The sequence below is a fragment of the Coccinella septempunctata genome, chromosome 7, assembly GCF_907165205.1.
Source record: "Coccinella septempunctata chromosome 7, icCocSept1.1, whole genome shotgun sequence".
Lineage (NCBI taxonomy): Eukaryota > Metazoa > Arthropoda > Insecta > Coleoptera > Coccinellidae > Coccinella > Coccinella septempunctata.
The window spans coordinates 9077442-9088941 of NC_058195.1; the positions used below are offsets into that span (position 1 = coordinate 9077442).

Sequence of the window (11500 nt, forward strand, 5' to 3'; positions counted from 1 at the left end):
ATATAATCCTATGATCCAGAGAGATTTTCAACTGGCAAACCAAAGAGCTATATTCTGAAAGAAAGATATTCGTGGTCGAGTAGGCTACAGAGAGAGATTTTTGTAACATTTTGGCATTGAACTCTATGGGAACCATATGATTATATGCGTATTCTTTGCTTCATGTTCTCATATGAGACCTCAGTATACTGTCGACTTAAAAGAACCGGTAAAATTCATCACACGAAGATCGTCAGACTCCCCTTTTTTCGAATAAAAACAGACATATACAAATACTGCACATAAAAAAAAATCTATAGAACATATACAAGTAAATAAAGAACTCAATAATTTCAGTCTAATTCTTCTGAATCTCTTGCTTTGCTTTCTGGCTTTTTCAAAGCTAACGCCCCCTCTATTGTGTTATATTGCATTGATCCACCTGCCTCATCATCATTGTAATCACCGTTTTCCTCATCTTCATCATCTTCTGCATCGTCTCCTCCAGCAACCATCTTGAGAAGACGCTGGTTTTCTCCAGCCATCACCGCCAGGGCTTTTTCATCGGCCTGCATAATGACAAATTTCAGTCAGTTTCGCTTTCAAATTTGGAATCTGTTTTGAATTACCCGCGCTATGATATACACACAAACGATTCAAGTTCTTTTTTAGCCACCTGGTGGCGAAATTTATGAACGCGATAAGTAGGTTAGGTAGATTGTCAGTTTCTGGTTTGAATTTATACAGGGTGCAATTGAATAGTTGCGAAAAAATGTTAGGGGTGATTTGCAGTTGGCAGACATGCCAAATATAACGTTATTGAACATGTGTGCCCAACCCAAAGTATGAACTCAATGCTCACGTCTAGCTTATTCTGGTATTCGTCTCTGATTTCTTCTCGGGTAGCGATGGCGTTATGGAGTTTCTGCTGCGCAACTCTAGGGAGGACGTATTTCTTGGAGAAACCCAGTACGGATTGCAATTTCTTATTCTGCCTTTGTTCGTTCCTCAAGTTGTATCTCAAATTGTTGGTTTCTACCAATAACAAGGCATTCTCTTCGACCAATCGGAATTTGTCAACACCCACGCTAGATTGGTTCCTGATTACCTGTGAACGAAACGGTTTTATGGCTTTGTAACGATGAAAATATTCGAACTAAGCGCACCCTTTCCTTCAGCTTGCTGACGGTCCTTTCTAAGAATTCACGCTGACGAAGAAACTCGCTTTTGGCTTCCTTGTCTTCTTCCTGGGCCATCGCAAAGTCCTTGTCTGCGTTGTACTTGTGGTATATGTTCTGGAAGATAATGAAGGATTGTCTGAACTTTGACATGAGGTGTCATTCGGTTAGCAACTGACGACTCAGCTTGTTTTTCAAAAAATCCGAACACACTCAGAAGACGTCTTGTGATTATCGACTCACCCTTATAGTTTTGATCAGCATAGGAACATCCTGGATGTAGCCACTGGCCTTATGGATATCTGTCCTGAGAGATTTCAGAGCTTCCTTCATTCTTCTATTTTTGGCGACTTCTATCCTGACTTCATTGTCGGAGGCAGCCAACTTCTCCTTCAGCTCGTCAAGTTGGAGGTCCAGACTGAGGATGATCTTCTGCAGGTTTTCCAGTTCTCGAACCATCTCGTTTATCTGCTCCACTTGCTCTCGTATCGTCCTCTCTTTCGGCTCGATCTGCGACTTCAACTCCTTGATCTTAAAGTCCAGGATAAACTTGAATTTCTCCAGTTCCTGGTTCTTTCTCTTCAGGTCGTAGATCCTACGTTCCTTGTCCTGTATCGTCTGGTCTCTCTCAGCGATCTCCTTCTTCAGATCCGCTATGTCTTTTTCCCTGTCCACTATGACCCCCTTGAATTTGGTATGGTCGCTTTCCAAGAGGTAAACGGTGTGTTTGAGATCGTCGATTTCCTTCTGGGACGTGATCAGCTTCTTTTTGACCATTGCCGTTTCACCCCTGATCCTCACGTTAAGGTCCTGCTCTTCCTTGAGTTCCTTCTCGTGGGCAGCCTTGAGTTCGTAGATTTCTCTGTCGGCATCGTCCTCAATTTGCTGCTTTATGAGCTCGTGTTGTTCGGTCCTTTGCCTAGCTTGTTCGATAAGCTGGAATTTTCAGCAAATTGATAATCTATAACTACTATTTATAAACCAATTTGATCGCTCACGTATCTGGCTCGTCTTACCTCATCGTGCTGAGCGTCTTTCTCCTGTAATTTTTCCAGAAAGCTGTTCGTTATGGTTTCCTCGGTATCCGCCTTGGCCTGTCTCAGATCCTCCAGTTGCTGCTCGTATTCCAGCCTCATCTTGTCCATCTTCTCTTCCAGCCTCATGTACTTATCGTATTCGTATATCAGCTTCTCATTGTAGTTGGCCTCCAGCTTGTGGACGAACTGCTCGTGGGCCTGCTTCATCTTGTTGATCTCCATGTTGATGTTGTGCAGTTCCTGCTGGTGATCGGACTCCAGCTGCTCGTTCTTCTCCTTGAGCTCCTCGATGGCGCTGCAGTAGCCCTGATGGACGTCCTTCATCCTCAAGTTGTGGACAACGTCGTTTTGACGCATCTGGTAGGCGAACTCGGTCTCTAGCTCGTGCATCCTCAGGTGTAGATCGCGGATCTGGTTCAGTTTGTCCTCTAGGACTTCCCGGGAGATGAGGATCTCTCGGGCCACTGCAAACTCCTTGTCCATTTTGATCGCCTTGCCGTCCGTGTTCAAGATGCGCCAGAAGCAGATGCTGCCATCTTCAGCCCCGGTGAGGATGAACCTGTAGTTTAAAGTTTCCTCAGAGAATTCTCAAGGATTAAATTGGAGATCTCTAAAGTCTGACTCTTACTTATCGTTGGCGGAGATAAGCATGTTTGTTACTGTGGAGCTGTGCATGTTGAACTCCAAAGTGTCCAATTTCTCCATCAGCGGCAGCTTCACGCTGAACACGACACCGTTGTTGCCGGTCACGAACAGCATCGTATCCAGTCTACTCAGCACTATGCTGTCCAGGGCCGTGTTCAACAGCACCACGTCCCGATAGATGACGGAGTTGATCAGTTCCCTGATGTGGCCATCTTTACCCACTGCCATGGTCGATTTACCGTCCGAGGAGACGACGCAATCGTTGAAGGGGCAGGTTTTGATGATGGTCTCGGCAGTCCTCTTGGATTCCGTAACATTCCATTCGTAAACAGCGCCCTCTGAGCCGCAGGTAGAAAGTTTTATGTCGTCCGCAGTCCAGCTCATCCCTGTTATCTTCCCGTTGTGACCTTTGAGGGTGTAAAACATCTCGAAGGTGATACTTGAGTATACCTAGAAAAGATTTTCGATTGGTGTTAGGTTTGTGGTCATTAGAGGCCATTAGGGTCTCAATAGACTATGGTAGAATTAAAATGGTACAATTTTGAAACTGCCATTTCGAAGGAGAAAGTCCAAAAGAAAGGAATCCTTCAAACACTTCTGAGACCAAATGATAATGTACACTCAAAAATGAAACGCTGGCAAGTCAGATCGTGTAACTCACCTGGATCAGGTTACCGTTCGCTGCAGCGAAATAATGACCCATCTGGCTGAAAGAGCACTGCTTGCAGACCCTGATGGGAAACTCCCTGTTGATGGTGAATTCGTCTATCATTATGGTCAGATATCTGAGCTTGTCGGAAAAGCCGACGATGCAATAGAGTCCTGTTGGGTGGAGGGCTACGCCATAAATGTCGTCCTGGTACTTCTGGCCCAATTCCAATTCCGCCGTTTCGTAGTTCCAAATCTTCAAAGTACGATCCTTCTGACCTACAAAAGAAATTTTCATGTATTATATATACCATACAACGAATAACACACTAGTATGGGACATCAGGGGACAATGAATCAACAAAATGATGTCACCTGCTGTAAGTAATATCGGCTTCCAAGAGCACACTGCCATTGAACCCACAGGACCGTTGTGAAGCACGTAACCAAACTCAGAAAAAGCAACCTCGGCACTGGAATTGATGTCCTGGAGCCATAACCTGACAGAGTACAGTTGACTCTCCCTGCAACTCACCATCAGTCTATCTTGGGCTGGGTTTATGCTTATACAGTTGACCTCTGCCATCACCTGGAAGAAAGACGAATTGAAATTCCACCATCAACACCACGGAATTATATTTTCACTTCATCAGAAGCCTTCTCGTATTCCCTGACTATGGTATGATCTGGTATTCTGAAGACGTTCCTCTTTCGATATTTATGTGGCGTTTCTTTCTCATAAAGATGTACAGTTCCGTTCATGTAGCCGAAAGCAAAGCCTCTTGAGAAATTGATTAGGGATTTGATGCAATAATTCTGACCTTCCTCTTCTGAAGATACGAAAGCGTCCAAAGGAATGCTAGTTTGGGAGCCTGTCTGTGGCTGTGCCCTAATAAGTAATATAAATATATCCAGGTACCCAAGAAAAATACTAAGGAACAAATATTTCGGTAATTCTTACCGTTTCGACATCCTTATCATAAGCACAATAGAAAAATGTAATGTATATTAGACCATCTATATTAAAATTATCGACTTACTCTTCTTTAATCCTCAAGTTCATGACTGGTAAGTCGTTTGCGTGAAAAATAGTCTTCAACTCGCCACTCTCGAGGAATAGGAATTTTCCATCTTTGGTCCCTATTAAGATTCTGTCTTGGGACAACCAACAAGCGGTGTTCAATACCATTTGGTCGCTCTTACTGTATCCGAATTGTCTCCACTGAAAATCCGCGCATTGCAACATCCTCAGAAGACCTTCACCAACGAGGACTAACTGGTTTGAATCTACTGGATTACCTGCGATCTGTAAAGAATGTGTGAGTGAATATTTCCTCGAGAAGTGTGCGGGACCTAAGAAGCATCCCTGTGGAACTCCACCTCAAGCACAGTACCAGTTCCGTTGGCATTATTGGCTCTAGCAGTACTTTCCAATTTACCCTTATCACTCTTGAAGGAATATAATAACCAGTCGGGTTCTCCTGACACACAAATTATATTCCTTGAGTCTTGTGTGAAAGCGACAGCGGCAAATCTTGTGGCATAACAGTTTTCTCCTTTGTCAACTGGTATGGTTATTTGCTTCTTCCTCTTATACGTTTTAGTGTCGTAAAGGGTGACCTGAGGTTTTTCTCCAGATTCAACAACTGCGATGAGTTTCCTTAGGCAGGAACGTGGACATCTGATGAATCACAGATCGAATTTTAAAACAATAACTTACTTATTCGGACTGACCACTATTGAAGTGACATTTTTTCCTTTTTCTGGTAACCGGATATATTTCTGCCTTTTTTGGTTGATGTTATGTAACGCCAGGACTGAACCGACTGGATATAGGATTTCTTCATCGGAAATAAACTGGGCGTTTCCCTGAAGATGAGTTTGTAAGCCGAGTAGGAGTCTGGGTTGAAGAATCGGCAAAGATGCAGTTGTCATATTTATGCAGAAAGTATATTATTCTAGAATGGTTGAATTGAGGTAGATGACATTGTCAAAATTAGATCGATAACTAAAGCGTCACCATGGTTGCATTCTTGCAGGTATTTGTTTGAATTATGAGGCAGATTCCTCACAGATTGGCCCAAGATTCGGCCAAATATTGGCCCGTAATGTCCATCTCTGACTTTAAAGTTAACATTTATTTTCAGATATACACTGCGCAAAAAAATTAACGCACATTATGGAAATCTCAAATTTATTCTACAACTGAAGGTGTTCTCAATGATTATTATTTTTATCAGAATTATGCATGCATATGTTATCCACTTTCAACGGTTTTCTTCAATACAGATGTTTTTTCCTAGCAGGAATAAAAAAAGATGATATTATCAGATTTTGAATGTATTGGCTCCATTCTAAAATCAGTTGTTCTCGATCAATTCTAGTGATCAATAGTTTTTCTTTCGTTTGATTTTCTACACTCGATCGCTATGCAACGCGAAACACGCAATTTGACCCAAGAGGAATGTGCCCAAGCGGTAGTTTTGCGAGAAGAAGGGTGGACATACACAAGAATCGCAGAAAGATTTGGAGTTTCCCATGCAAGTGTGTCCAGAATGTTGCAGCAATTCAGGGAGACAGGTATGAATGTCCGAAGACCAGGAGAGGGTAGACCACGGGTAACAACTGCCATTCAAGAACGTTACTTGAGAGTTTCTTCGTTGAGAAAACGGTTTGCAACCGCTCGCCTCCTTCAAATTTAGCTTGAGGTGCAAATTAGCACTCAGACAATAAGAAATCGCCTCAGAGAATATGATTTAAGGCCTCGTGTCGCGGCAAGAGGCCCAGCTCTTACCCCAGCCCATCGAAGGGCGCGTTTGGATTTTGTGAGAGAGCATATCCATTGGGAAGAGGCATCTTCACAGATGAGTCTAGATTCTGCCTCTACCATTGTGATCGACGTTCCCTTGTATACAGACGTCCACATGAAAGATATGCTCAGTGCAATTTCCTGAATACTACTGGTTTCGGGGGAGGATCGATTATGGTATGGGGTGGAATATCTTTGACTGCTCGCACAGACCTAGTGGTCGTTGATAATGGAGCTATGAATGCTGATAAGTATATAAGGAACATTCTTGAAGAGCATGTAGTGCCATTTGCCCCATACATTGGTGAAAATTTCATTTTATGGACGATAATGCCAGACCCCATCGTGCGCGCATCGTTCAGGAGTACCTTGAAGAGGTTGAAGTCTCTCGAATGGAATGGCCAGCGAGAAGTCCAGATCTCAATCCGATTGAGCAGGTTTGGGACAACCTCAATAGAAGGCTGAGAAGTTCAGAAAATCATCCAGCTACTCTTAATGACATAGGAATCCAACTCGGAGAAATCTGGGAAGGATTAGATCAGAACATTTTGAGATCACTCATTTTGAGTATGAACCGTCGTTGCCGAGCTGTAATTAACGCAAGGGGTGGAAATACCAAGTATCAAATCACTTATCAGCATTTCAGTATTTTGAAAATTGTTGATTTCTCTTCTATCACATGAGATTCGGTGAAATCCTAAATTTTTCTTCCATTTAATGTGTCTTGTTTCGTTCAAAACCTTCCCGAGAGAACATAAAAAATAAGTTATAAAGTCAATGTAGAGTTAACTTTCATTAAAATTGAGATTTTCAGAATGTGCGTTAATTTTTTTGCGCAGTGCATTTTGAGTATAGTATTCATTGAATTGAAGATTAGCCAACATTCAAACGATTTATTTAGGTAAGATATTGATGAAATCAAAATTAATAGCCATTTTCCACCATCACCTGGGAGTGCACTTTTTATTGAAATTTGTTCATTCTCCTCAGGTATTTGAATTATTTTGTAATGTATGATATTTGTTGGGTTGTGTTACGGACAGGGTTTCTTATATTGAATGAAAAAACTCACATTGATTCTTATTTTATTGAAATGATTTCAAGATGAAAATAAATAAAATTACACTTATAATATAATTCAATATTAATAATAAACATTTAACACTATCAAATCATACAAAAGCTTGTATCAGTCTGGTACGATCCACCTCGTGGCATTATTGCACAACACATGGGCTTGAAGGTGAAAATTTTTCCACAATTTTCGTGAGGGAGGAAATTCATTATAACTGACAATTTGAATAGATGTAGAGGGGAATCTTTGCTCGTTTTCAGACTCGACGAAGTCACGCCCATGTTGAGAAAATCTTACGTTTAAGTACTTTTTATGGCAGTAATCTGTGATAGTGAGCTTTTTTGCTCTTCTCTATCACGTAGAAAGAGTGTGGTTTTCCGTTTCCGGGGAAGTATTTGGTGAACGCCCCCTTTTTGGGTTTGGCTGGGACGTAATAAGATGGCTTTCTGGGCTTGTAGTGGTCGCTCTCTGGCTTGTCCAAGACCTCGTTCCAGCTCTCTGGGTTTGGATAGTCGTTTATTGTTATGTCGTGTATGTCGTTCTTCCTTGACTTCAGTTTATGCGCTGCCAAGGTCTTGAGGACAGGAAGATTCCAGTGGTATACCTTTGCTGGTTTTCCGTTGCTCTTGAAACCTGGAAAAAGATGATGATGAAAAAAATTTTTACCCATTAAATTTTCGTGTATGCAGTTAAATACACTGCGCAAAAAAATTAACGCACATTCTGAAAATCTCAATTTTAATGAAAGTTAACTCTACATTGACTTTATAACTTATTTTTTATGTTCTCTCGGGAAGGTTTTGAACGAAACAAGAAACATTAAATGGAAGAAAAATTCAGGATTTCACCGAATCTTATGTGAAAGAAGAGAAATGAACAATTTTCAATATACTGAAATGCTGATAAGTGATTTAAAACTTGGTATTTCCACCCCTTGCGTTAATTACAGCTCGGCAACGACGGTTCATACTCAAAATGAGTGATCTTAAAATGTTCTGATCTAATCCTTCCCGGATTTCTCCGAGTTGGATTCCTAAGTCATTAAGAGTAGCTGGATGATTTTCTGAACTTCTCAGCCTTCTATTGAGGTTGTCCCAAACCTGCTCAATCGTATTATGATCTGGACTTCTTGCTGGCCATTCCATTCGAGACTCTTCAACCTCTTCAAGGTAGTCCTGAACGATGCGCGCACGATGGGGTCTGGCATTATCGTCCATAAAAATGAAATTTTCACCAATGTATGGGGCAAATGGCACTACATGCTCTTCAAGAATGTTCCTTATATACTTATCAGCATTCATAGCTCCATTATCAACGACGACTAGGTCTGAGCGAGCAGTCAAAGATATTCCACCCCATACCATAATCGATCCTCCCCCGAAACCAGTAGTATTCAGGAAATTGCACTGAGCATATCTTTCATGTGGACGTCTATATATAAGGGAACGTCGATCACAATTGTAGAGGCAGAATCTAGACTCATCTGTGAAGAGAACTCTTTCCCAATCGGCCTCTTCCCAGTGGATATGCTCTCTCGCAAAATCCAAACGCGCCCTTCGATGGCTGGGGTAAGAGCTGGGCCTCTTGCCGCGACACGAGGCCTTAAATCATATTCTCTGAGGCGATTTCTTATTGTCTGAGTGCTTATTTGCACCTCATGAGTTTGCTCAAGCTGAATTTGAAGGAGGCGAGCGTTGAAAGTGGATAACATATGCATGCATAATTCTGATAAAAATAATTATCATTGAGAACACCTTCAGTAGTAGAATAAATTTGAGATTTCCATAATGTGCGTTAATTTTTTTGCGCAGTGTAGATTGTCTCAGGCGTTTTTCTTGTACAAGTTGTTAAAGTTAAAATTCAAAGTGATGAGCCTTAGGTGTCCTAAGGACACAGTGACAAAGCCTTCACTGAACACAACTGGTTCTCTTAATTCTTATAGGCTCTTTAGGGAGCTTCTATAAGACATGCCACTTTGGTACACAGGAGAATTAGGATAATTTGTCTGTGAGCAAATTACTAACTTAACCAGCTTAACCTTAAAGTAATATAAGGTATCTACCTATTGGAAGGTGCTTCTTCTTGGAGGGCTCCTCTATGCTGTTGGGATTGTTGAAACCATAATAATGCGGACTTGGGGGTAGTTTGATGATGAACATATGGGAGTCGTCAGATCTGCTATGATGTCTTGACTGCACTGCCAATCTCTTCCTGTGGTGACTCTGTGGCGTTCTCACCCTGGTCAGTCCAATTTTGGAGAGAAGTTCATGATTTCTCGACGTTGATTGCAAGCTTGCCAAAGACGAACCGACGAGAATGGCCAAAATGACTATGGCTTGAGGTATCCTGGAAATAATTGTTGCGTTAGAGAGATGTTAAAAGAAGTTTAGTGATGTATGGATGATGTTTGAATAGGTCAACTTAATGGAGGTGTTTCGGAAGTGTTAATTTCGTTTTTGTCTCATTTAGAGGGTTGGGAAGATGCTGTTATGATCCTGATTTTTCGTCATAATATCTATCTAATATATTCTAGTCGATATTATTCAAACTTGTCAAATACGAAAAGCTATCTGTGCTATGAATGTTTCACACTTGGTAAGTACGAATTATTCATTCAAAGGCAAGCTAACAATACCCATTACTTGAAGAGCAAACCAGTTTGCGGTAAGTGAGAATAAAAATGGTTCTGTATGTTGTACAAATAAATTCTTTTCAACTGGATCCTCTAAGTCACCTCAGGTTGAATGGAGGTAGTTTTTGTCTCCTTCAATACTGCATAAGATAATATTTACCTTTGGTTTCAACTCCGAGAAGCGGTAATATGCGTAACAAATATTTGAGGTTGTCTGAGGGAAAAGGTATTTCTATAGGATGTTCTTGAGATCTTTTCTCAAAGGAAATTTATACAAGAAATGGATAGTCAAATATTAGAACCGTAAACGAAGGTTCTGAATGGAAAAAATATATTATAAATCACGTACTAAGTCGAGAAATAAAAACTACCTATTTCACATATTTTCGTGTTATAGGTAGGTTTGGTTTCCTAATTAAATTTTCTTTCATTGATGGGAAATAACTGTTATATCTATTGGACTCGCATTTTCGAGAATATTATTGCCACAACCAATCCGTGAATCCCATGCACATGATGATGAAAACAGTTTGTGACCATTTATGGCATGCCCTTTATTGCCTATAAGCTGTCTTTATGAACGAGACATTCATTGACACACCTGAGGTCATATATAGCGGTACTCCTCTTGGATTTGTTAGAATTATGTTAATATGAATAATGTGCGCAACAGAGATTCTTTATTTTAGAGCCTGTTTATACTTAGACGTGGGAAATTCGTTCGGGAATATACTTCAAACGCGACTTAATTGTCCGATATGAATAAGTTATGAACGTAAAATACTGTGTAGAAGAACGTTTTCGTGAAATTGTTATTAGGCTTGCCTTGGTCGTCGATAGGAGGAAGAAGCAAATATTTACAGTGTGGTTAAGACGGTTGGGCCATGAATAAACATGAGACGATTCCAAATAGGAGACTTTAGGAGTTGTTTCATGGAAAGTTAGCTCAAAATACTCTTATCCAAAAAACAATGCACAAGGTCTCTCAGATATCCCTGTATCTGTTCCATTGATAGCTGTGAGGTAGCAAAGCACCAAAATATTACTTTATTGGTCTCATCTTCAAAGATGATATGGCAGTGCCAAAGGAAGCTCAACGAATTGGGTGAGAATAACCAGATCTATTTCAAATCAAAGAAAGAAGAGGCCAATACACTTTCTAGGAAAGGAGCACAAACTCCTTTCAAATATATCTACAAGAAAGAGTTTCAGGAGAAGGAAAAAATCGAAAGAGAATTAAAGGTTCTCTGAAGGAGTAGCACGAACACTCCAAGAAGTCCCTTGCGAACTTCAACATTGCGAAATCTAAGAAGTATCTGGATCTTATCAAGAATATGCTACTCCTCCTTGCTGCACCTGCACCAAATATTTGTTCATCTACAATAAATCACAGTATGAAGTTTGAAATCCTCTATCTTGTATAAACCCTCATCCCAAAGGAATAATCAGAGAAGTAACCAACAAATTACTATCCAAACACTTATATTTATATTTCCG

At 40.8% G+C, this 11500-nt stretch overlaps 2 protein-coding genes across 2 annotated transcripts in view; both read right to left on the reverse strand.

The window, feature by feature from the left end:
- Positions 1–273: 273 nt before the first annotated feature.
- Positions 274–5481, reverse strand: LOC123316914 (cilia- and flagella-associated protein 57). The gene is made up of 12 exons (XM_044903226.1): positions 5208–5481; positions 4868–5147; positions 4528–4793; positions 4133–4376; positions 3863–4076; positions 3501–3766; positions 2823–3289; positions 2174–2753; positions 1401–2093; positions 1146–1274; positions 842–1087; positions 274–548 (listed from the first exon to the last, which is right to left on the reverse strand). The coding sequence occupies exons 1-12, from the start codon at positions 5420–5422 to the stop codon at positions 333–335; spliced, it is 3816 nt and encodes a 1271-aa protein (XP_044759161.1). The 5' UTR covers positions 5423–5481; the 3' UTR covers positions 274–332.
- A 1888-nt stretch (positions 5482–7369) lies between these two features.
- LOC123317248 overlaps positions 7370–11500 on the reverse strand; it is a 61890-nt gene continuing 57759 nt past the window's right edge. Inside the window, exons 2-3 of the mRNA XM_044903681.1 lie at positions 9434–9717; positions 7370–8004 (exon numbers count right to left, since the gene is read on the reverse strand). Of these exons, the coding sequence (XP_044759616.1) occupies positions 7682–8004; positions 9434–9717 (607 nt within the window). The 3' untranslated portion in view covers positions 7370–7681. The remainder of the gene's footprint in view (positions 8005–9433; positions 9718–11500) is intronic.